Raw genomic sequence first — 27,348 nt, 5'->3', positions numbered from 1 at the left:
CGTTAGGAATTTCCAAATTTTCAAAAAAAAATTTCTAAATTTTTTTGAGTAGACACATAGTTGCAGACTATACTCTAGTTTTTGAAGCTTGTCATAGAAAAACCTACTTTTTATGTAAAATTCAACAAATTCCAGTTATTTTAAACTAAAAATCATCAAAATCGGTCAAAAATTCGAAAAGTTAGAGATTTTCGAAAATTTTCGAAACTCTCCAAATTTTCAACTTGCTCATTTTCAGCCAGTTTTGCTCCACCGTCACCAAAAGTTTAGTTTTTAGAATCAGCTCGTCAAGACCTTCCAAATAAGTGTAATCATGCCTAGGTTTTCCTGAAATTGGGTCTCAACACGAAATCCGTCAATTTAAAGGCGCCTAGAGGGTCAAAATTTCGAAACTCTCATAATTTAGGCTTGAAACTCAACTTTTCAGATTCAGCGTGTCAAGACCGTTTAAAAAAGTATAATCATGCCTAGGTTTGGAGCACTTTGGTTCTTACCACGAAAACTACAGTACCCCGGGGCACAGTAGTTATCGCGTCGAGACCCAATTTTCTCCAAACCTAGGCATGATTATACTCATTTGAAAGGACTCGACGCGGTGAATTCAAAAAACTTAGGCCTATTGAGTTTAGAGCTCATTTTGGTCATGTACTGCGGCATGGAATGTATTACTGTATTTTTCTTTGTTTTGTTAATTTTGTATTTCTATCTTACTCAATTTTGCTCCAACCAACCTGAAATTTAAATTTTCAGATTCAGCGTGTCAAGACGGTTCAGAAAAGTATAAACAAGCTTAGGTTTGATCTAAATTGGGTCTCACCACAAAAACTACCGTAGTCCGGTGTGGGGGTACTGTAGTTATCGCGTCGAGACCCAATTTTCTCCAAACCTAGGCATGATTATACTCATTTGAAAGGACTCGACGCGGTGAATTCAAAAAACTTAGGCCTATTGAGTTTAGAGCTCATTTTGGTCATGTACTGCGACATTATTGTCTCAAAGTTTCGAAAAGTTTCGAAAACCTGTAAGTTGCTGAATTTCAGCACGTTTCAGCTGAATTATTGCTTAAAATGACCAAAATTTTTAGAACCTTTTTTGAAAATATAAAAGCACGGGGAATCCAAACTTCCTGCATCCAAAATAGGAAAAAATGAGATTTATTTCTAAAATCTGTAAGTTTTTGAATTTCAGCTCGTTCTAGTTGATTTTTTGCTTAAAATGATCAGGATTCTATGAACTTTTTCAAAAAATATTGAAACGTGAGAAATCCTATTTCTTCAGTAGTATCCAAAATAAATAAAAAATGGGAAAAAACCTTTTTTTCCAATTTTTTAACTCAAAATTAAAAAAAATAAATAAACCCACCAAAACCGGCAATACCAATCCAAATATCAGCTTCATATGTATCGTTGGATTCCTCCTCCGACGCATTTTTATAATAAAGGGACCTGGAAATCATATTCTAGTGAAAAAATACCAAAGACGAAAAAAAAAAAAACCCAAAACGATTTTCCTTAGAAACATTCCGAGAGGGTGACGGCAGAACAAAATAAATGCAAAAACTTGATTTTTTGCGCCATCCTGACTTCTAGGGATACGGAGGCTAACATGGAAGAGATAAGGGATAGTGATTAGCTAGGGAGGGCAGAGAAGATATAAATTGTTGCGGGATAGAGACATGGATGGCGGGAAAAAAGGAAAATGGAAAATTAAGAGAGATGGGGGGTGGTCAACTATGGGAAAAAGAACATTTTTTCGTCTTTGTTTGATTATATAATAAATGTGTATGAATATATTGTGTGGTGATAAGGATCAGGTGATGGTCATAAGCATGGGCATAGGATATATAGCATAGTTAGGACATATAATGTATCAAGGATTTATTAATTATAATAACTTTTCCCACATTTCTTTTCAAGATTTCTATTAAAATTCTGGAAATACTTGAGATCCCGTCACAAGGGGTCTGTGGTAATATTATTTAGTTTTTCGATTTATTTAGTTTTTCGATTGTACAGTAACTCCAGTTTTGAAAAAAAAGAAGATGTTTCTTAATAAAGGGTTTTAATGAAATTATAACAATTTTCCAAACATTAATATTTTTTCGAGGTTTGAAAAAACCTGAAATTCCGTTACAGGGTCAGTTTTTGATCACAGTTTAATAGCGCATGCTTTATACGATATATATCAGTGTTACAGTAAGTACGTTAGTTAGGTACAGTAATCCTGTTCAATTTTTAAAAATTCTATGTTTTTTAGTAAGGTTTTATTAATTAAAATAATTACTATTATGACATTTTGATTTAAAAGGTTTGAAAGCGTTCGAGATTCCATATATCAGTGTTTGTAATAGTTTAGTTAGGTACATTAATAATGATCCAAATGTTGAAAAATAGTTAAATTTCAGCAAGTTTGTCTCAATTTTAAAAATGTACAAAAAAACCTTTTTCTGAAAATTTTTCTTATCTTTAACCGTTTTTGTGGTGGTTCTCCAATATTTTTAAATTTCTAATTATGCTCATCAATTCTAAGGCTTCACTAGACAACTGTAGCTAAGTGGAGTAAGATTCCCACGAAGTCGGCATGGTGGATTAATTAGAAGCCGGTGGTCAACTAGCTTAGAGAGGGTGTGACAAGGTCAGAAATTGATGAATTGAAATTTCTGGAATATGGATCAAGTATATTTACTCCTTTTAAAAAAATTATACAAAAATTAAATAAAATCATCAAAAATTGACAAAAGAAGATGAAAAAGAAATTTGGCAATTCGAGAATTACGTATTCGGGAAAAAGGGAATCGAATAAAGAAAACAATGGAAATAAAATAAGATAGAGATATTGCGATTATCAGGTTTATGTAATTCTTGATTCCGGAGGGGCGGAGGGAAATTTCGAGAAATTTTGATAAAAATTTTGAATTTTTGAGAGAAAAGAAGGAAAACAGAAGGTGAGTCACATCTATATTAGGAATATTGATGTCTTTATTTAAAAATCCGTTTTGAAATAGTAAAAAAAAACAAAGTTACTGTACCTAACTACAGTATACCAACAAGGAAATTACATTATTACAAAAACTGATATAGGGACGGGATCTAAACATTTTTTTTCAATATTTTCGAAATTTGTTATGATATATAATATATCCAACCTTACTAAGCAACATGGAATTTTTAGAAACTGGGGTTACTGTACCTAACTACAGTAATCCAAAAACAAAATGATATAAACACTGACCCCCTGTCTCAAGTATTTCTAGAATTTTCAAAAGTTCGAAAAAATAATTATTTGCAAAATTGTTATAATTAATAAATCCCTAGCTAACATTTTAGAATTTCTGACAAAAATCACGCAGCTTTGCCATTATATACATGGGCGGTACCCAATATTATTCTGGCTCTTCCAGTTTTTGGAAACAACTTTTTCTGAGATTTTTCTATGATTTTTCCAAGAATAATCCATCATTTTGATAGGTTTAGGTGAGATAATGAGATTTAAGCGTTAGCTTAGGGGGGGGGGGGCTGGTCTTGGAAACACATAAAAATAATTGGGTAGGTGATATATGAATTGATAGGAACAGATAATAATAGAAAATAATAGAAAAAAAGGAAAATGGGCAAAGTTCAAATAGAAATTGGGCATTACAGTACTGTACATCAGTAATTTAAGTAGGGTTACTGTAGCTAGGTACAGTAACCGCAAAATTCAAAAAATACGATGTTTCTGAGTAAGAATTTATTCATTTAATTAATTTCCGAAAAACTTTTTTTCGAGATTTGGCTAAATCTCAGATCCGGTCAGTGTCTATGTCATTTTGTCTTTGGATTACTGTAATTAGGTACAGTAATCCTGTTCATACATAAGACATAGAGTCTGTGACGGAATCTCAGATTTAGCCAAATTGTTTTTAATTGGAAAATTGTTGTAATGTCATAAAAATCTTTAATAACATATTTTTCAAAACTAAAATTTGAACAGGGTTACTATAAATCGCTACCAAAAAAATTGGTAAATTAACGAATCCTATTTCTTAAGCCATGTATATAAAATATAAAATGAATATTTAAGTAGACAAAGTGAACATTTGACACACCGCCTATCGACAAATGTGAGGAGGCCAGTAATAAAATTTCCTAAAATTTCTTAATTTCACATCCAAAACGACCTAGAGCCGCACCTTGTTTTCATTTTCCCTCTCTTTCCACCTCCCAAATTGTCCTTTTTTATGATACTTTCTCCTTCTCTAGACTAAAATAAATGACCGGCATTTCTCTCACCAAATCAAATCGAGATAGGAAGAAGAGAGAGGGAAAGGGATAGGGATACGAAAGAGATACCTATGAATTTCTCCTTTTGGTTTAGAAGAGAAGAGTGGGGTACGGTAGGATGGCATTTTGAAAAAAAAATACAATGAAGTTTAAGACATATTCTTTAAGAAACTCGAGCATCCTGAGGTTACCCGATCCTGGATCTAGGATCCAGAAACTACAGTACCCCAAACCAAAAATTTGGATCCTGAGACTACAGTAACCCGATATAGCGGGAGGAGCGCCAAAAGAGCGCCAGACAAGGTGAAAAGATACAGAATACTAGAGTACAACGTAAAATGTAAAAACTTGGTAAGTATTCAGGGAAAATTTACAATTTACAATTTAAAATTTTTTTTTTAATTAGAAATTTTGGAAAAAAATTTTATTTTGAAAATTTTTGAAAATTTTCAGATTTTCGGATATTATAGCGGTCTTGCAACGGACCATGCAAAAAAGTGGACAACTACAAAAATGTAGTCCTAGGTTTGAGCTGTACAAACATATAGGTTAGGTAAAATTGGGACAAAAACTGATATGAGGGCGGGGTGACAAAAATAGTAAAAATTTGGAAATTTCTAACAAACTTTTTTTTCAATATTGATAAACCACCCTTACTGAGAATCATAGAATTTGAAGAAAACTAAAATATGAACAGGATTACTGTACCTAACTACAGTAATCCAAAAACAAAATGGCATTGACACTGAACGACCCTGTGATGGGATCTCAAGAATTTCCAGAATTATCGAAATCTGGAAATTTTTTTTTTTGGTAAATTGTTATAATTCATAGATCCATAATAAGAAGCATCATAATAGGGTTACTGTACCTAACTACAGTAATAGACACTGACACCCCGTGACGGGATCTCAAGTATTTCCAGAATTTTTGAAAACTGGAAAAAAAATTTAATTTTTGCAAAATACTGTACCTAACTAACTATAGTTACAGTAATTCCGTCTATACCGTATAAAGTAAAATATTTTTTTATTTCAAAGTATGTATTTCACTATAATTTAAACTTATTTTGCTTATTTTAAGTGTAAAACCCTGAAAATCAATCAGAAATAGAAAAAGGTTCCGATTTTCAAAAATTTTCAGAAAACTCTAAAATTTTTAATAAAAATAAAATATTATAATAAAAATTACGTCATTAGTACATCTGATAAGGAAAAGTATAATGAAACAAAAGGCTAAACGTCTCCCTCCCCTGCGGAACACACACAGATATCGAGGCTAACGACAGGGATAGAAAAAAGAACGAGTTTTTAGACACCCCCCTGTCCCTGGGGGTGGAGGGGGAAGGGGAGATTGCCAATTGCGGTGTGATGGGTAAGCGGAATAAGAATTTCGGAATGAGACAGAGAGATGGAGACGCAGAGAGGAACGGAATGGGTGTTAATTGGTTTGGAATTAATTAATAGGCTGGATGGGTTGAAACAGTTATATATGAAAGAAGAGAAGCGTACTGTAGTTGTAGTGGTTACAGTAACCAATGGTACTGTATTCATACCGTAAACTACGACGCATTTCATGCTGAAAATTACAAAAAAATGTACCGAAATTTAAAAAATTTCGAAATTTCGAATATCGAAACTAATTTCTCCGCATAATTAAACTATTTACGGTTATTCACATAATACATAACAGAGACAAACAAATTTACCAAATAAAGTTCGATGTTCGATTCCATGACCACCCCTCACTTAACACACATTTCCGAATTTTAGTACAAAAAATGATTTGGTAGATCAAATAGAATTTATTGACCACTTGACCAAGTACCCTTGAAATTATGAAAGTTATAAAATAGTATACTCGCAACATTTGATTTTCTGGGAGATCAAATTTTTTGAGCGGAAAAATTGAAGGATTTTAAGTATTTAAATCAAATATCTCCTCAAATAACAAATTCTATCACATTTCCTACTGTAAGTGTGCCAATTTGGATTCAATCTTTCTAAAAATACATTTTTTGAATTCAACGCGTTGAGACCTTTCAAATGAGTATAATCATGCCAAGGTTCGGAAAATATCGGAAAATGGTCCCCGTGGGGGGTCCAAAATCGAAATTTTCAGAACATAGGCATGATTATACTTTTCTGAAAGCTGGCAACGCGCTGAACTCAAAAAACTAATTTTTAAAAAGATTGAACTAAAATTGACGAAGTTACATAGTCCACCTCTCCTACTACTACCCCCTTATCTTTTCAAATACATACTATCTCCTGTATGAACACGCATTGTTATGAATTGCGTAACACTTTCCCTTTCTATCACATCTCTCTTATTATCTGTTCCGATTTATTATTATGCAACATACTTGTGTCGGGACAGGGGGGATTAACCTTGTGTACGGAAATTAAATTGGAGAAAATTAAATTGTTTTGTCAATATGTAAAATTTATTATAATGAATTTTTTTTTTTTGATTTTTTGCGATCAGCCTTCTCAGTAAGCTTCAGAAGTCTTAGAAGTACGAAACCACCTCATGATACAACAAAAAACTTGTCAAAACCACATTAAAAGAAGCAAAAAACGACAAGTAATAAATCAAATGAAAGTATGACCTTCTCTATGATACCTCCCTGTGAACGTTAGAGATCGAACAGAAAAAAAAGAATAGTTTTTACACACTGTGTATCATATCATAGATACATATGATGCATATACAGTACCGGACAAAAATGTATCAACTTTGGCTGTTTTCAGTAGAAAATGACCAACTTTGAAAGTGTGCCGTAGTAATTCTGAATGTCACACCATGAACATTTTTAATGAATCATACAGATTGAACGTAGAGCTCCATTTTTGTAGTTGACAACTTTTTTGTACGGACACACCCTAAGAAGTTATGGTCATTTTAAGACGACAGCTCAAAAATCACACTGTTTTGCACTGAAATTGGTCGATTTGAGGGAGAAATTACTTTGACGATATTTTCGAAAATTTTCGAAAATTTTCGAAAATCTGAAATTTTTAGAATATGGTCATGATTATACTCATTTGAACGGTCCTGGCGTCTTGAATCTGAATATTTAAGTTTTATGAGCCAAAACTCACGTTTGACAGAGTTACAGCTGGATATGTGGATACTGAGTTTTCGAGAACTTTCGAAAATCTGTAAGTTTCGTAATTCTTAACCGATTTTTTTTATTTTTAGCATGAAATCACCGTAAACGCTTGAATTACTCAGAAAAAATATGTTATTGTATTTAATAAGTGAGCTTTTCATTTCAGATCTGTTTTAGGGGCGGAGCCTGAAATTCAAATAAAAAGGTACAATTTTAAAAATGAACGTTTGACCTCGGTTTTTTTTACTAGAATATTAAGCTCCTCCTCCAAGATAGAACGTTATCCTCCCGATTCGAATACAGTAACCTATGCGAACAGTTTTCTAGCTTTTTCTGCTTTCAGCTCTGTCTAGACTCAAAATGTTCAGAATTTTCTAGAATTTTTTTTCAAAACTAAAAAATGCGTACCACAGTTGCGCGGAAGTGATTTTTTCTAAAACGGAAGTCGGAAGTCGGAAATCGGAAGTAAAATTTCTAATCCGGAAGTCGGAAATCGGAAGCAAAATTTTGAAAACGGAAGTCGGAAGTGAAAAACGCCCTGAAGTCGGAAGTCGGAAGTCGGAAGTAGATTTTTTGCAAATATTCAAAAACTCCTAGAAAAAATTCATAAAATTTGAGAAAATCAGTGGAAAATTAGTTTTTGGCTAAAGAAAAAACCTGTCTTTGTAAACCATTTTTCCTTCTATTTCTGCGAGATGTACTTTTCCGAAATTCCACAATTATGGAATGACGGAAGTCGGAAGTAAACATCCGAAAACGGAAGTCGGAAGTCGGAAGTAAAATTTTCAAAACGGAAGTCGGAAGTCGGAAGTCGGAAGTCGGAAGTGAAAAACAGCCCGGAAGTCGGAAGTCGGAATTCCGCGCAACTCTGATGCGTACCCTTTTTCCCCTATGAATCTTTTCCCACCAATTTTCGTCCCATTTCTCATGGCGGGAGGTTATGTAAATAATAACATACTCTCCCTTACTACCGCATATACAAATAAACGCATATATATTTATTTATATATCAAAATTTTGCAGGCGCACCCCCCTTTTCGGGGGGTTATCTGTCATCACACCTCTGGTGTTTACTTTATATCACCAGTTTTCGTTTCTGGTGCATTTTGGTGCATTTTGGAGCATTTTTACCGAGTTTTTGCACATTTTAAATATATTTTTTGTTTTGTAAGGCTGTAAAACCATTTAAATTGTGTTTTTTTTTACAGAAAACAGCTTAAACAATGCCCATCACCACCGAGCGATGTCTAGAAATGCTCCGAGAGCTGCACCATATGAAACTACAGTTGGTGGGTTGTACAATAGAGCGCACTTACCTCACCAATGATTTTTTTTTAATTTCAGGATTCCTGCAGTGACATCCTTAAAGACCTGAACAACAACACTATGCGTAGTGTGATGTTGAAACGAAATGGAAGTGTCCGAGGTCGCAAAAATTTGGTGAAAAATGCGTTACGAAAAATGGAACCGAAATTGATGGAGAATAATGGAGGCGATTGTGGAGTGGTGGTGTACCTGACGTCGTGTGGCGTGTTGAGACGGTCGTATGATAGGTGTAAAGCGGTTGTTAGTGTTAATGAAAAATTCAGAAAATTTCAAAGATTTTAAGCTAAAAATCAAAAAAATCGGTCTGAAAATAAGAAAGTTAGAGATTTTCGAAAATTTTCAAAAATTCGAAAAAATTGAAAATTTGAAAACACTGTATCTCAACAAACTTCAGTTCAATTTTTCTAAAACTAAAATTTTCAGAATTGTCGCGTTGAGACCTTTCATATGAGTATAATCATGCCAAGGTTCGGAAAATATCGAAAAATGGTCCCCGTGGGGGTCCAAAATCGAAATTTTCAGAAGATGGTCATGATTATACTCATTTGAAAGGTCTTGACGCGCTGAATTCAAAAAATTTATTTTTTAAAAGATTGGATCAAAACTGGTGGAGTTACAGTAGAAAATGTGATAATCTGATTTTTGAAATTTTTCGAAATTTTTCGAAAATCTGTAACTTTATTAATTTTGAATCAAAATTGCTGATTTTGCGCTTAAAATAAGCAGTGTAATTTAATTTTTTATAAAAAATATAAAAACATAGCTTCTGGGTCAATGCAACAGAATAATTTTTTTTTCAAAAAAAAATAAATTTTTAGAAAGTTTTCGAAAATCTGAAAAATCTGAAATTTTCAGAATATGGGCATGATTATACTCATTTGAACCGTCTGTACGTGATGAGTTCAGATTTTCAAATTTCATGAATTGAAATGTAAATCTGACAAAGTTACAGCTAAATTTGTGGAAACTAAATTTTCGCAATTTTTCGAAAATCTGTAACTTTCGAAATTTCCAACCGATTTCACTAATTTTTAGCTCATAATAACCGTAATTCCTCGAATTAAGTATGAAAAATATACTATTTGAATTTCTAGCCAATAATTTCCAGACCTCACTCCTCGAAGCGTTCCGTGTCAAGTTCGAGGTCCGAGACCTCAACATTAGCGCATTCCACGTGGCAGAGCTGGCGGAGAAGCTGAAATTGAATGAGGAATTTCAGAGGGACCTGATTTTCGAGTCGCTCCCTTTGATTTATGTAGATGGCTACTTTTTGGGGGTAAGTTGTCTGAAAATTCAAATAAAATTTTGAAAAAAATCGAAAAAATCGATTTCCAGAACGATAAAACAATAGTGGAGCTGAATGACGCGAAAACGTTGGAGAGGATTCTGGAAAAGTATAAAGTGAGTGAAAAATGAGTACTGTAGCCGGAATGAGCGCGTCGAGACCTTTAAAATGAGTATAATCATGACCATATTTGAAACAAGTTGGATAATTTAGGTCTCGACACGAAAACTACAGTAATCCGGTTTTTTCAGTTTTTGTGGACATGACTATACTCATTCAAAAGGTCTCAACGAGCTGAGTTTGAAAATATAAGTTTCAGAAAATTTGAGTCAAAACTCGTGGAGATACAGCGATTTCAAATTTTCAATTTTTTTCGAAAAATTTCGAAAACCCATAACTTTCTTATTTTCAGACCAATTTTCCTGTTTTTTTGCTCAAAACAATCCTCATTTCTCCGCCTATCTCTAAAAAATACTACCATACAATTTCAGACCACGCCCACGCTCGCCGTCTGCTCAGAATGCGGAAATCGCGGATACGTAGTGTGTCGGGTGTGTCATGGAAGTCGACGTCATCATGTCGCCACGTCGTCTGAAATTCGATTTGGTCTAATTTTGAGATGCTCGTTTTGTGATGAGAACGGGATTTCGAGGTGTCAGAAGTGTGTTAATTGAATTTTAATTAGGGATAATTAGTATTTAATTGCTAGGTCTCATTAATATGGATTGTATTTTTGCAACCTTTAATAATATATTTTTTGTGAGTTGTCAATGCGTTTACGGTTATTTTGAGCTAAAAATAAACAAAATCGGTTGAATATTTCAAAAGTTACAGAATTTCGAAAATCTTCGAAAATTTCAACCTGCCGTAGTTTCGTTATTTTTGCACCAAAATTAAAATAGTATGCATTTTTAGAATCAGCTCAACAAGACCTTTTAAATGAGTATAATCATGACATACTTTAGAAAATTTCGATTTTTGAGATTTTAGACACCCCCAGAGGACCGATTTCTGAAATTTTCAAAAGTATGTCATGATTATACTCATTCGAACCGTCTTGACGCCCTAAATTCAAAAATGTAGGTTTCATTGAGATTGGACAAAATCTGATCGAGTTACAGTAGTTTTAGTTGGGAGGTCAGAACCTCGAAATTCGAAGTTTTCAGAATGTAGGCATGATTATACTCAAATGAAAGCTGAAAACATGCTGAGTATGATTTAAATATCAGTTTTACCAAAAAATGATTGAAAATTTAAAAAAAATGTATTGCGTGGCGACATCAGAGAGGTATGGGGGTGTGCTAAGGTAACGCCCAGGGGAGGAGCGAGGGGGTCCATGAGTCATTGACAGCAGGGAAACTGTATTTCCCACAAGATTGTTTATTTGTTTATTGTTTATTTTTAATTAATTATCAATTATTTTGTTTTAACTAATTAGTTCTCAATCGTTAATTAGTATTTCATTAATTAGTTCAAGTAATTAAGAAAGTAACTGATAATTCCAGAAGTTTGACACGTGAACAGTTGATACACTTAATTCATTTTTGTTTTGAAACATGAACTTGATTCACAATGTTATTTTCAGAAAATGGGTGTTTTAACCACAAATTACCATTTTCGAGCATTTTCAACCTTTTTCGAGGTTTTAACAGAAACTTACCACTAATCAAGCATCTGAAAAGGGGCGGAGCCTAATAAAATAGTATTTAAGGAAACCTAGGCCCACCTACATTGTCATTCTGAGCAATAAATAATGTTATTCCCAGAAAACGGAGAGTTTTAGCAACAAATTGTTACTTTTGCGCATTTCCACTCATTTTCAACGTTTTCATGGTGATAGAGCACTAATCAGGCATCTGAAAAGGGGCGGAGCCTAATAAAATAGTATTTAAGGAAACCTAGGCCCACCTACATTGTCATTCTGTGCAATAACTAGTGTGAGTTTACTTTCATTTATTTATGATTATTGTTTTCAACTTTTGAATATTCATTCTCGAATAACAACACATATGTTCCAGAAAATGGCTAAAAGAGCATTGTTGGTCATTTCACATGATAAAGTTCAAATAGATGATCTTACACTTCCATCATCTGATGAATCATCTTCCGATCAAGTAGATGTCAAGAATAATCTTCCGAGTCAAAAGGTATATAAAAATAAGAAAGTTTCAATCTACATATATTTCTATTTCAGCCAGAGTCTAAAAACATTGTAAGAGTTTTGAGTAAGACATGTGACGAACCAAAAGGAAAGTTTCAAGGAGCGATTGCAACTGTTCGTCTTCTTCTTGAACTACCGCCAGCCTTGATTTTGCTCGACTCAGAAAAATTCGGAGAATGTGCAGTCAAACTTATGAAAACTCATAACCCGTTTAAATCTGACCGTTCCATTGTATCCATCGCCATCGAAGGAGATGACAATGTAAGCAATGTGTCTACTCAATTCAAACCAATAGGAAACATCAAACCTGTAGATGTTGCTCGTTGTATTGAAGACGCGGACCATGAAATAGACCTTGGTCTTCGACAGAAGACAGTAATCTTCACATATTTGAATCCACCAAGCTCAAATTGATTACTATAACAACTTTGTGTTGTTTTTATTCTATTTTATCAGAATTTTGGTATTTTTCTTGTTCTTGTATCATTAATCTATGTACTCTTTAGTTATTTTGCAGTATCTATATAAATTTTGTATATTTCCAAAGAAGTGAAAGTGTGGAATGTTACATAAAAAGATACATGTATGAAGAACACTATCCAAGTTATGCTAAAGTTAAAAATGGAATTTGTATTTTGCTGTCGCTTCATCTCCAGGTCACTTGTTGTGGCCCTCCGACTTGCTGGATCGTGATGTTGTGTCATTATATGGGAAAGGAATGAGAAGAAATTAATTCAAGATTTCAAGACCGAGAAGTTCAGTGGAGCAGGTTTGCATTGTACGTAACGTAGAAATTTTTAGCATTTTTGCCATCGCTTCATCTCCAGGTCACTTGTTGTGACCCTCCGATTTGCTCGATTATGGTGTTGTGTTGTTGTATGGGAAAGGGATGAGAAAACTTCAACTGAGTTCAGTAGAGCAGGTTTGCATTTCACACAGCCTAGAAATCTAAACAAGTGGATCCGAGAAAATCACGGTGATATTGCATTTTTATGGAGAAACTTGCGAAAGTGACAATTATTGGACGTATGGTGATAGAATGATCAAAAATCGTAAAGTTCAGCATTTGGTACTTTTTTGAAATAAGTGACGTCATCGCTTTAAACAATTACAAGATATGACGTCATGGAATGAAAAGGTAGAAAAAGTTTCAAAACCAGTAATTATAGCTAAATACCACGTATTTCCTATATTCCCATTAGTATCATATGCTATGGAGTGATGAGAAACTTGAAAAATGACGATAATCGGGCGTATGACGGTGAAACGATCAAGAATGGTAGAATTCTGCATAAAATAAGATATAAGGCGAATATCAGCCACCCGGAGGGGTATATAAGGGAACATTTTTGACAGAGAGTCATTCATTACGCACTTTACAAGTGACGGTAGCTCGGCTCTGCTCTTTCTTATTTATTTATTTATTTATTTATTTTTCAAGACCGTATGATGGATTCGAAACTACATGAGAGCGACGAAGAAGTGGTAAGAGAAATCACTATTTTTACTACTTTTCATTGAAAATTGTATCAGGTACAAGCGGGAGGTGCCAATGTTCGAATTTTGACAAAACATGCTGAGGATGCAAACGGAAGATTTAATGGACATGTCAACACAGTAACACTTTCTCTCGAACTTTCACCAGCGATGACGTCCGATCCACGTGGGGCAGAACTATTTGCAGACACGCTGATTGGACTAGTAAAAAGAAATGACCCATTCAAAACACCACAGACTAGAGCAGGATTCAACTTTGAGTCCTCAGAGTTTAATGAGGCTGTTGGAATTCCATTCCAAAAAATTGACCACATGTCAGCTTCAAAGATTGTGGAAAATATGGCGAAGATGTCACAATCAAGTAGATCCCCACTCGAGCTAGAAGATCGCAAACTGACTATGAGGATCACATACCTCAATCCACCGAACGGAAGTGGAAAACGGAAGATCAATACAGGAGATATTTTGGAACTTACCGCATTTGAGAAGAAGAAAAGGACAGAAGATACCATTGACGAACCATGTTGTGAGGGTAAATGTGTGCTAGAAACAAAACAAACGAGATCAAATATAATGCCGAATGAAGGTAACAAAATCATATAGCTTTATTACAATAATCATGTTTATTTCAGTACTCGAAAATTGCCTAGTTCATGCACTGTATCAAACTCTTAAGTATCAAGAATGGAAACAAAATAGGACCATCGAAAATCTAAACAAGTACCGCAATTCCGTTAGAAAAACATATAAGCGTCCAGGATTTTGTCCAGAAGTATATAATGCAGTGAATGATATGAAAGAGGTAAAGTATGACTGTGATATATTATTAAACAAGTTTTTATTTCAGAGAGCAGGAATGACGAAATCTAGTGATTTTGACAGACTAGATATAGAACAATTTCAGAAAACTGTATTTGCAAGAACACACCAAATAGTTGTCTTTGTTGAAAATTCAACTACACCATATTATATGGGTCCATATGTCGGTCCAAGTAAACAACTGGTTTTGTACCTGTCTAAAGGACACTTCAGTGGTGTGAGAAGTATCTGTGCCCTTCTTAAGACAGAATATTATTGTTTTTTGTGTAACACAAAGTACAAAGATGCATCTTCGCACTACAACTGCCCACTAATTCACCGCGTGTGTGGCCAGAAGAACTGCACTATTTCGAATGAAGATGAAGAAATTCGTTGTAACAAGTGCACAATCAAATTCCGATCTCGATTATGCTTTGAAAATCACTTGAAAAACGGTAACAAAATATAATTTTAAAGTAGCTGATATTTGTTTCCAGGGCCTAAGAACGGAAAAAGTCGCTGTCAACACACACAAGTTTGCAAGAAATGTGGAGAAGCGTATTATACAAACAAAAACAAGGAAGGCCACAAGTGTGGAGAGAAATGGTGTTACCGATGTAACTGTAAAAGAGCAAAAAATCATCAATGCATTATGCCTACTTCAACGAAAAATGAGAAGAGATTGACAAGACGTCGAGTATTTTTTGACATTGAGGTATTATCAAAGCCTAAGTGTATTTTTGTTAATGTATTGTTTTTAGAGTAGAGCAGATGAAAAGACAGGTCAACAGCATGCAGTACTCTTTGTGGCACTTCGTTGTTGTCCAGAATGTTCTTCATCAATACCTAAAGCTCTTCAAGATGCCTGGAAAGAAACTTGTAAAAAATGTGCACCAGATGGAAGATTAAAAGTTATTGAATGTGTTACCATTAAGAATAGAAAAGTTGATGTTGCTTCTGAACTAACCGAATGGCTCTTTGCGGATCATCACAAAGGAAGTGTTTTAGTTGCACACAATGCATCTGGGTAACTTTTGATTACTTGGAAAACATTATAATCACTACTTTTCAGATATGATGCACAATTCATACTGGAGAAGATGATAGCAAGTAACAAAGCAGCACCACATCTTATACTGGACGGCACTAAATTAATTTTCATGGAGCATAATGGTGTGCGATTGTTGGATTCTATGAAATTTTTGACAATGAGTCTTTCTGCTTTAGGAAAAGCATTTGAAATTGACTCAGTCAAAGGGTGAGTGATAATTATTCTAACTAAAATAAAATATACTTTTCCAGAGATTTCCCCGTACTTTTTATCAAACCAGAACATTACGACTACAATGGCAATATGCCAGAAGACAAATGGTACAACTTGGGAAACAAACCTTCTTCTGTTAAGAAACAAATCATGAATTTTCTTGAAAATGAGAGAAACGCAAACAAAACATTTAATTTTGTTGATGAAATCATGAGGTATTGCTACAATGATGTTTATATTCTTGCCAAAGCAATGAATAATTTCGAAACAGAGTTTGAAGCTATGACCAATGTGTGTCTTCTGGAGGTAAATCATTTTCCATTTAATACAAAACTAAATATAAATATTTAGGAGTCAACAACAGCTGCTTCTGCTGCCGCACTAGTTTTTCGAAGAAACCACTTGGTTTCTGAAAAACCGATTGTCTTGGATGCAAAGCCATCTGTTTCTATAAACAGTTCAGTAATAAGCCAAAAATACTTGGCATGGTTTGGAAGAAAAGAAGGAGTTCAGGTTAACATGTCTACCACATATGGCGAGCAAAAAGTAATTTTGAAAAGATAAAAGCAAATTTAAATGAATATTTACAGATTGGTGAACACCGCGTAGATGGTTTTGTCTCTCCCTGTGAAAAATTTCCGAAGGGACTGATTATCGAATTCTTTGTAAGTTTACACAATTCTTGTTAAAATCACTATTGTTTTTATTTTCAGGGATGTTACTGGCATGCACATAGCTGTACCTACACAAACTCTTCCATGATTGGTAGCGAAAATGGTCAAGAAATTTGGGATAGAGACGAAAAAAGATTGAATAGTCTTAAAGAAAAACATCCAGTTAAAGTAGTATGGGAGTGTGAAGTTAAACGAGAACTGTTGATTGACCCTGAAATGGCAGAATTCTTCGACAACTATGAACCAATTGTAAGTTATATAACTATTAATCCATAAAATAATTCCATTCATCAGGGAATTTTACATTGTGAGAAGTCTCTTGTCGGTGGTAGAACGGAAGTTTTCAAGTTGTACGCCAATAACACTGCAAAAGTTCTGCGATATTTGGATGTAGTCAGGTAATTTAAAATACCAGTACTCAATAAATAACTAATTTCCAGTTTGTATCCCACGGTCATGAAACATGAGGCTTTTCCGATCGGACCCCCTGAAAATGTACCACAATCCATAATGAAAGTACCTATGAAGAAACCTGAAGATATAAAGTTTCGAGGGTTCATGAGTTGTAGAGTACTCCCACCCCGACAGTTGAAGCTGCCTGTCTTGCCAATCAAGTATGGAGGTAAACTGCTATTTGGACTATGTAGATGTAAGTTAAATTAAATTTATGATGACAATGTTTTTCATGTGTGCAGGTTGTGCAAAGAGGATGAGTAACACATCTTGCAACCACTCTGATGAAGAACGAGCATTTAATGGCACCTTCACGACAGTAGAACTGCAGAAAGCCCTCAAGCTTGGTTACACTATACTTGAAGCTTACCACGTTAGTTCCAAATGGCACGATTGTTTGAAATTTTGAAATTTTACAGGGAATAAAATACAACCACTGGGTTCAAAATGATGCAACCGGAGAAGGTGGACTGTTCACCAGCTATATAAATCAAATGATGGAGGAGAAAATAGTATGTTGAGTCCTATAGTGACATAAAATGGACTTATATTATTTCAGTATAGTTCTGGCTGGCCATCAAATGTCATCACAGATGCTCAGAAAGATGCGTACTGCAAAGCATATTTTGACAAGGAACAAATTCGTCTCACAGACTACTCGCGGTTTGTGAAAAATCCAGGAAAGAGAGCCGTAGCTAAACTGATGCTCAACTCATTGGTAATACTCTGACTCATTAACTTCTATAATTTTGAAATTTTTCAGTGGGGGAAATTCGCACAAAACGTTGATCGAGAGACCACGGAAATCGTTATAGATCCTATGGAATTTTGGAAACTTGTCTATGATACAAACGTGGTCATTTCCGTTGTACGTTGTGTGAATGACGTTCTGGTTGTGAAATACAGAAAGCAGCATGAAACACTCCAGAGCTTAAAAACAAGTGCCATGCAACTTGCATCCTTCACAACATCTTATGCAAGACTTCGTTTGTATAGATTCATGGAATTGGTTGGAGGAAAAAACATCATCTACACAGGTTTGTTATTGCGAAACAACTAAAAAATATAACTTGCATTTTCATAGACACCGATTCCATAATCTATTCAGTACCTGCCGGTACGGAAGATCCGCTGAAAGATGAAGTCGGCTCTTATTTGGGGCAACTCACTGACGAGCTGAATGGTGAAATGACAGAATTCGTGAGCCTTGGTCCAAAAACTTACTGCTATAAGGATCGGCTTGACAACAAGGAAGAAAAAATTGTGAGGAAAGCTAAAGGAATCATCATGAACTCACAAGTGGAGAAAGAGGTCAATTTTGAAAAGATGAAAATCATGGTGGACGAAGCAATCGAAAATGCAGAGGCCCGTACAACTCTCTACCTACCACAACACACTATTCGTAGAGATAACTCTCACAAAATGTATAGTCAAAACATTAAAAAAGTGTTTAAATATACATTTAACAAAAGAAGACTTTTGGCCGATGGTACTACATTACCATTTGGTTACTGTCAACTTTGAATATAATTATTTATGTTTGATTTTATAAAAATAAATGTTATATTTTGACAAAATTCTGAAAAAAAAACGAAAAAGTCGATTACTGAATTTGTATTTTCCCAAAATTGTCATTTTTGTCAAGAAATTATACTTTTTGTCAAGAAATTATACTTTTCGAAACATTTCGAAACTACGGACACTTTTTCTTGTTGGGCAAGATGCCAACATGACGTCATCGAAACGGACGCGAGAGAGAGAAATGTTTTCATTTCTCCCACACCCCACATTAGCAACAAGTGACCTGGTGATGAAACGGTAGCAAACTGCTTAGCTTTCCCTTCACCACTCCTCACCGGAGTGATTCAGTGGTCAGATTTTTGAAAAAAAAAGTGTCTGCGTTGTGAGAATCCAATCTGAAATTTTGACCCAAACCATTGTGTATTCCAAATTTTGTGCAAAAGTATTTTATGTTGGTGTTCACTATTCCAAATTCGCCTCATTTTTTCTGTTTATTTTTAGTTTTTGTTCCACACTACCAATATTTCCATTCCAAAACTCCAAAAAATAGTGCAAAAATACCGTAACGCGAAAAGTATTTTGAGTTGACAGATTCTATTCGAAATTTTACCCCACACCAAGAAAGAAGACGGCATACACCATGACTCATCCCATTTTCCATTCCATTTCTTGTCCCGTACCAAGACGAAGACACACAATGACTCACAACGCGCAAAATTTCCACCAGCAAAAAGTACTTTTTGTTCACTAATCCGAGAAAATTCGAAGAGTTATCGCTTCGACACCTATAAATTCGGAATCTACGCAAAATTTTGTTCTAGAAAAATACCATATCGGGATATTTTCAAAAAAAAAAAAAAAAAAATGGAACCGCTAAGGATATACGAGAGAATTGTGGCCTACATCTGGAACACAGTTTGATCTTTGGTCACTTAGCCTAAGGGGGAGGAGAGGGAATGTCTGCGTCTCTCGCACTCACACACTCTTTCGCTATGTTTGCTCCCTCGCGGGACCACCATGTCTGCGTCTCTCACGTGATGTGTAGTCCCTAGGATGCGCATCATTTTCTCACGGGTGGTCCATTAAAGCCTTTAAGCGCATCCTTAGCGCATCCTTAAACATTTTTCTGAAAAATACCGATATGGTATTTTTCTAGACTGGATTTTTGCGTAGATTTCGAATTTTTGGGTCTCGAAACGATATTTCATAATTTTTAACATAATTTTTGCATTTTTGCACAATTTTGGAGGGTAAGGGTAGGGTAGGGTAGGGTAGGGAAGGGTAGGGTAGGGTAGGGTAGGGAAGAGAGAATGGCTGCATCTCAGATGTAGGCCACAATTCTCTCGTATATCCTTAGCGGTTCCATTTTTTTTTTTTTTTTTTTGAAAATATCCCGATATGGTATTTTTCTAGAACAAAATTTTGCGTAGATTCCGAATTTATAGGTGTCGAAGCGATAACTCTTCGAATTTTCTCGGATTAGTGAACAAAAAGTACTTTTTGCTGGTGGAAATTTTGCGCGTTGTGAGTCATTGTGTGTCTTCGTCTTGGTACGGGACAAGAAATGGAATGGAAAATGGGATGAGTCATGGTGTATGCCGTCTTCTTTCTTGGTGTGGGGTAAAATTTCGAATAGAATCTGTCAACTCAAAATACTTTTCGCGTTACGGTATTTTTGCACTATTTTTTGGAGTTTTGGAATGGAAATATTGGTAGTGTGGAACAAAAACTAAAAATAAACAGAAAAAATGAGGCGAATTTGGAATAGTGAACACCAACATAAAATACTTTTGCACAAAATTTGGAATACACAATGGTTTGGGTCAAAATTTCAGATTGGATTCTCACAACGCAGACACTTTTTTTTTCAAAAATCTGACCACTGAATCACTCCGGTGAGGAGTGGTGAAGGGAAAGCTAAGCAGTTTGCTACCGTTTCATCACCAGGTCACTTGTTGCTAATGTGGGGTGTGGGAGAAATGAAAACATTTCTCTCTCTCGCGTCCGTTTCGATGACGTCATGTTGGCATCTTGCCCAACAAGAAAAAGTGTCCGTAGTTTCGAAATGTTTCGAAAAGTATAATTTCTTGACAAAAAGTATAATTTCTTGACAAAAATGACAATTTTGGGAAAATACAAATTCAGTAATCGACTTTTTCGTTTTTTTTTCAGAATTTTGTCAAAATATAACATTTATTTTTATAAAATCAAACATAAATAATTATATTCAAAGTTGACAGTAACCAAATGGTAATGTAGTACCATCGGCCAAAAGTCTTCTTTTGTTAAATGTATATTTAAACACTTTTTTAATGTTTTGACTATACATTTTGTGAGAGTTATCTCTACGAATAGTGTGTTGTGGTAGGTAGAGAGTTGTACGGGCCTCTGCATTTTCGATTGCTTCGTCCACCATGATTTTCATCTTTTCAAAATTGACCTCTTTCTCCACTTGTGAGTTCATGATGATTCCTTTAGCTTTCCTCACAATTTTTTCTTCCTTGTTGTCAAGCCGATCCTTATAGCAGTAAGTTTTTGGACCAAGGCTCACGAATTCTGTCATTTCACCATTCAGCTCGTCAGTGAGTTGCCCCAAATAAGAGCCGACTTCATCTTTCAGCGGATCTTCCGTACCGGCAGGTACTGAATAGATTATGGAATCGGTGTCTATGAAAATGCAAGTTATATTTTTTAGTTGTTTCGCAATAACAAACCTGTGTAGATGATGTTTTTTCCTCCAACCAATTCCATGAATCTATACAAACGAAGTCTTGCATAAGATGTTGTGAAGGATGCAAGTTGCATGGCACTTGTTTTTAAGCTCTGGAGTGTTTCATGCTGCTTTCTGTATTTCACAACCAGAACGTCATTCACACAACGTACAACGGAAATGACCACGTTTGTATCATAGACAAGTTTCCAAAATTCCATAGGATCTATAACGATTTCCGTGGTCTCTCGATCAACGTTTTGTGCGAATTTCCCCCACTGAAAAATTTCAAAATTATAGAAGTTAATGAGTCAGAGTATTACCAATGAGTTGAGCATCAGTTTAGCTACGGCTCTCTTTCCTGGATTTTTCACAAACCGCGAGTAGTCTGTGAGACGAATTTGTTCCTTGTCAAAATATGCTTTGCAGTACGCATCTTTCTGAGCATCTGTGATGACATTTGATGGCCAGCCAGAACTATACTGAAATAATATAAGTCCATTTTATGTCACTATAGGACTCAACATACTATTTTCTCCTCCATCATTTGATTTATATAGCTGGTGAACAGTCCACCTTCTCCGGTTGCATCATTTTGAACCCAGTGGTTGTATTTTATTCCCTGTAAAATTTCAAAATTTCAAACAATCGTGCCATTTGGAACTAACGTGGTAAGCTTCAAGTATAGTGTAACCAAGCTTGAGGGCTTTCTGCAGTTCTACTGTCGTGAAGGTGCCATTAAATGCTCGTTCTTCATCAGAGTGGTTGCAAGATGTGTTACTCATCCTCTTTGCACAACCTGCACACATGAAAAACATTGTCATCATAAATTTAATTTAACTTACATCTACATAGTCCAAATAGCAGTTTACCTCCATACTTGATTGGCAAGACAGGCAGCTTCAACTGTCGGGGTGGGAGTACTCTACAACTCATGAACCCTCGAAACTTTATATCTTCAGGTTTCTTCATAGGTACTTTCATTATGGATTGTGGTACATTTTCAGGGGGTCCGATCGGAAAAGCCTCATGTTTCATGACCGTGGGATACAAACTGGAAATTAGTTATTTATTGAGTACTGGTATTTTAAATTACCTGACTACATCCAAATATCGCAGAACTTTTGCAGTGTTATTGGCGTACAACTTGAAAACTTCCGTTCTACCACCGACAAGAGACTTCTCACAATGTAAAATTCCCTGATGAATGGAATTATTTTATGGATTAATAGTTATATAACTTACAATTGGTTCATAGTTGTCGAAGAATTCTGCCATTTCAGGGTCAATCAACAGTTCTCGTTTAACTTCACACTCCCATACTACTTTAACTGGATGTTTTTCTTTAAGACTATTCAATCTTTTTTCGTCTCTATCCCAAATTTCTTGACCATTTTCGCTACCAATCATGGAAGAGTTTGTGTAGGTACAGCTATGTGCATGCCAGTAACATCCCTGAAAATAAAAACAATAGTGATTTTAACAAGAATTGTGTAAACTTACAAAGAATTCGATAATCAGTCCCTTCGGAAATTTTTCACAGGGAGAGACAAAACCATCTACGCGGTGTTCACCAATCTGTAAATATTCATTTAAATTTGCTTTTATCTTTTCAAAATTACTTTTTGCTCGCCATATGTGGTAGACATGTTAACCTGAACTCCTTCTTTTCTTCCAAACCATGCCAAGTATTTTTGGCTTATTACTGAACTGTTTATAGAAACAGATGGCTTTGCATCCAAGACAATCGGTTTTTCAGAAACCAAGTGGTTTCTTCGAAAAACTAGTGCGGCAGCAGAAGCAGCTGTTGTTGACTCCTAAATATTTATATTTAGTTTTGTATTAAATGGAAAATGATTTACCTCCAGAAGACACACATTGGTCATAGCTTCAAACTCTGTTTCGAAATTATTCATTGCTTTGGCAAGAATATAAACATCATTGTAGCAATACCTCATGATTTCATCAACAAAATTAAATGTTTTGTTTGCATTTCTCTCATTTTCAAGAAAATTCATGATTTGTTTCTTAACAGAAGAAGGTTTGTTTCCCAAGTTGTACCATTTGTCTTCTGGCATATTGCCATTGTAGTCGTAATGTTCTGGTTTGATAAAAAGTACGGGGAAATCTCTGGAAAAGTATATTTTATTTTAGTTAGAATAATTATCACTCACCCTTTGACTGAGTCAATTTCAAATGCTTTTCCTAAAGCAGAAAGACTCATTGTCAAAAATTTCATAGAATCCAACAATCGCACACCATTATGCTCCATGAAAATTAATTTAGTGCCGTCCAGTATAAGATGTGGTGCTGCTTTGTTACTTGCTATCATCTTCTCCAGTATGAATTGTGCATCATATCTGAAAAGTAGTGATTATAATGTTTTCCAAGTAATCAAAAGTTACCCAGATGCATTGTGTGCAACTAAAACACTTCCTTTGTGATGATCCGCAAAGAGCCATTCGGTTAGTTCAGAAGCAACATCAACTTTTCTATTCTTAATGGTAACACATTCAATAACTTTTAATCTTCCATCTGGTGCACATTTTTTACAAGTTTCTTTCCAGGCATCTTGAAGAGCTTTAGGTATTGATGAAGAACATTCTGGACAACAACGAAGTGCCACAAAGAGTACTGCATGCTGTTGACCTGTCTTTTCATCTGCTCTACTCTAAAAACAATACATTAACAAAAATACACTTAGGCTTTGATAATACCTCAATGTCAAAAAATACTCGACGTCTTGTCAATCTCTTCTCATTTTTCGTTGAAGTAGGCATAATGCATTGATGATTTTTTGCTCTTTTACAGTTACATCGGTAACACCATTTCTCTCCACACTTGTGGCCTTCCTTGTTTTTGTTTGTATAATACGCTTCTCCACATTTCTTGCAAACTTGTGTGTGTTGACAGCGACTTTTTCCGTTCTTAGGCCCTGGAAACAAATATCAGCTACTTTAAAATTATATTTTGTTACCGTTTTTCAAGTGATTTTCAAAGCATAATCGAGATCGGAATTTGATTGTGCACTTGTTACAACGAATTTCTTCATCTTCATTCGAAATAGTGCAGTTCTTCTGGCCACACACGCGGTGAATTAGTGGGCAGTTGTAGTGCGAAGATGCATCTTTGTACTTTGTGTTACACAAAAAACAATAATATTCTGTCTTAAGAAGGGCACAGATACTTCTCACACCACTGAAGTGTCCTTTAGACAGGTACAAAACCAGTTGTTTACTTGGACCGACATATGGACCCATATAATATGGTGTAGTTGAATTTTCAACAAAGACAACTATTTGGTGTGTTCTTGCAAATACAGTTTTCTGAAATTGTTCTATATCTAGTCTGTCAAAATCACTAGATTTCGTCATTCCTGCTCTCTGAAATAAAAACTTGTTTAATAATATATCACAGTCATACTTTACCTCTTTCATATCATTCACTGCATTATATACTTCTGGACAAAATCCTGGACGCTTATATGTTTTTCTAACGGAATTGCGGTACTTGTTTAGATTTTCGATGGTCCTATTTTGTTTCCATTCTTGATACTTAAGAGTTTGATACAGTGCATGAACTAGGCAATTTTCGAGTACTGAAATAAACATGATTATTGTAATAAAGCTATATGATTTTGTTACCTTCATTCGGCATTATATTTGATCTCGTTTGTTTTGTTTCTAGCACACATTTACCCTCACAACATGGTTCGTCAATGGTATCTTCTGTCCTTTTCTTCTTCTCAAATGCGGTAAGTTCCAAAATATCTCCTGTATTGATCTTCCGTTTTCCACTTCCGTTCGGTGGATTGAGGTATGTGATCCTCATAGTCAGTTTGCGATCTTCTAGCTCGAGTGGGGATCTACTTGATTGTGACATCTTCGCCATATTTTCCACAATCTTTGAAGCTGACATGTGGTCAATTTTTTGGAATGGAATTCCAACAGCCTCATTAAACTCTGAGGACTCAAAGTTGAATCCTGCTCTAGTCTGTGGTGTTTTGAATGGGTCATTTCTTTTTACTAGTCCAATCAGCGTGTCTGCAAATAGTTCTGCCCCACGTGGATCGGACGTCATCGCTGGTGAAAGTTCGAGAGAAAGTGTTACTGTGTTGACATGTCCATTAAATCTTCCGTTTGCATCCTCAGCATGTTTTGTCAAAATTCGAACATTGGCACCTCCCGCTTGTACCTGATACAATTTTCAATGAAAAGTAGTAAAAATAGTGATTTCTCTTACCACTTCTTCGTCGCTCTCATGTAGTTTCGAATCCATCATACGGTCTTGAAAAATAAATAAATAAATAAATAAATAAGAAAGAGCAGAGCCGAGCTACCGTCACTTGTAAAGTGCGTAATGAATGACTCTCTGTCAAAAATGTTCCCTTATATACCCCTCCGGGTGGCTGATATTCGCCTTATATCTTATTTTATGCAGAATTCTACCATTCTTGATCGTTTCACCGTCATACGCCCGATTATCGTCATTTTTCAAGTTTCTCATCACTCCATAGCATATGATACTAATGGGAATATAGGAAATACGTGGTATTTAGCTATAATTACTGGTTTTGAAACTTTTTCTACCTTTTCATTCCATGACGTCATATCTTGTAATTGTTTAAAGCGATGACGTCACTTATTTCAAAAAAGTACCAAATGCTGAACTTTACGATTTTTGATCATTCTATCACCATACGTCCAATAATTGTCACTTTCGCAAGTTTCTCCATAAAAATGCAATATCACCGTGATTTTCTCGGATCCACTTGTTTAGATTTCTAGGCTGTGTGAAATGCAAACCTGCTCTACTGAACTCAGTTGAAGTTTTCTCATCCCTTTCCCATACAACAACACAACACCATAATCGAGCAAATCGGAGGGTCACAACAAGTGACCTGGAGATGAAGCGATGGCAAAAATGCTAAAAATTTCTACGTTACGTACAATGCAAACCTGCTCCACTGAACTTCTCGGTCTTGAAATCTTGAATTAATTTCTTCTCATTCCTTTCCCATATAATGACACAACATCACGATCCAGCAAGTCGGAGGGCCACAACAAGTGACCTGGAGATGAAGCGACAGCAAAATACAAATTCCATTTTTAACTTTAGCATAACTTGGATAGTGTTCTTCATACATGTATCTTTTTATGTAACATTCCACACTTTCACTTCTTTGGAAATATACAAAATTTATATAGATACTGCAAAATAACTAAAGAGTACATAGATTAATGATACAAGAACAAGAAAAATACCAAAATTCTGATAAAATAGAATAAAAACAACACAAAGTTGTTATAGTAATCAATTTGAGCTTGGTGGATTCAAATATGTGAAGATTACTGTCTTCTGTCGAAGACCAAGGTCTATTTCATGGTCCGCGTCTTCAATACAACGAGCAACATCTACAGGTTTGATGTTTCCTATTGGTTTGAATTGAGTAGACACATTGCTTACATTGTCATCTCCTTCGATGGCGATGGATACAATGGAACGGTCAGATTTAAACGGGTTATGAGTTTTCATAAGTTTGACTGCACATTCTCCGAATTTTTCTGAGTCGAGCAAAATCAAGGCTGGCGGTAGTTCAAGAAGAAGACGAACAGTTGCAATCGCTCCTTGAAACTTTCCTTTTGGTTCGTCACATGTCTTACTCAAAACTCTTACAATGTTTTTAGACTCTGGCTGAAATAGAAATATATGTAGATTGAAACTTTCTTATTTTTATATACCTTTTGACTCGGAAGATTATTCTTGACATCTACTTGATCGGAAGATGATTCATCAGATGATGGAAGTGTAAGATCATCTATTTGAACTTTATCATGTGAAATGACCAACAATGCTCTTTTAGCCATTTTCTGGAACATATGTGTTGTTATTCGAGAATGAATATTCAAAAGTTGAAAACAATAATCATAAATAAATGAAAGTAAACTCACACTAGTTATTGCACAGAATGACAATGTAGGTGGGCCTAGGTTTCCTTAAATACTATTTTATTAGGCTCCGCCCCTTTTCAGATGCCTGATTAGTGCTCTATCACCATGAAAACGTTGAAAATGAGTGGAAATGCGCAAAAGTAACAATTTGTTGCTAAAACTCTCCGTTTTCTGGGAATAACATTATTTATTGCTCAGAATGACAATGTAGGTGGGCCTAGGTTTCCTTAAATACTATTTTATTAGGCTCCGCCCCTTTTCAGATGCTTGATTAGTGGTAAGTTTCTGTTAAAACCTCGAAAAAGGTTGAAAATGCTCGAAAATGGTAATT

The 27,348-nt window shown here is 35.1% G+C and overlaps 3 protein-coding genes across 3 annotated transcripts; 2 read left to right on the top strand and 1 right to left on the bottom strand.

Annotated features, from left to right (window-relative positions):
• Nucleotides 1-8,600: 8,600 nt before the first annotated feature.
• Nucleotides 8,601-10,662, top strand: GCK72_011514 (uncharacterized protein; the record flags this gene model as incomplete). The annotated part of the gene is made up of 5 exons (XM_003103908.2): nucleotides 8,601-8,666; nucleotides 8,722-8,943; nucleotides 9,812-9,979; nucleotides 10,039-10,104; nucleotides 10,480-10,662. 5 exons carry the CDS (start codon nucleotides 8,601-8,603, stop codon nucleotides 10,660-10,662), a joined length of 705 nt encoding a protein of 234 aa, XP_003103956.2.
• A 1,347-nt stretch (nucleotides 10,663-12,009) lies between these two features.
• Nucleotides 12,010-12,563, top strand: GCK72_011513 (uncharacterized protein; the record flags this gene model as incomplete). The annotated part of the gene is made up of 2 exons (XM_053728508.1): nucleotides 12,010-12,135; nucleotides 12,183-12,563. 2 exons carry the CDS (start codon nucleotides 12,010-12,012, stop codon nucleotides 12,561-12,563), a joined length of 507 nt encoding a protein of 168 aa, XP_053588085.1.
• A 13,816-nt stretch (nucleotides 12,564-26,379) lies between these two features.
• GCK72_011512 (uncharacterized protein) lies at nucleotides 26,380-26,933 on the bottom strand (the record flags this gene model as incomplete). The annotated part of the gene is made up of 2 exons (XM_003097060.2): nucleotides 26,380-26,760; nucleotides 26,808-26,933. 2 exons carry the CDS (start codon nucleotides 26,931-26,933, stop codon nucleotides 26,380-26,382), a joined length of 507 nt encoding a protein of 168 aa, XP_003097108.2.
• Nucleotides 26,934-27,348: the final 415 nt, after the last annotated feature.

The sequence above is a fragment of the Caenorhabditis remanei genome, chromosome III, assembly GCF_010183535.1.
Source record: "Caenorhabditis remanei strain PX506 chromosome III, whole genome shotgun sequence".
NCBI lineage: Eukaryota > Metazoa > Nematoda > Chromadorea > Rhabditida > Rhabditidae > Caenorhabditis > Caenorhabditis remanei.
The sequence above is the reverse complement of the archived record's forward strand: the minus strand, read 5'-3'. Positions and strand labels throughout refer to the sequence as shown.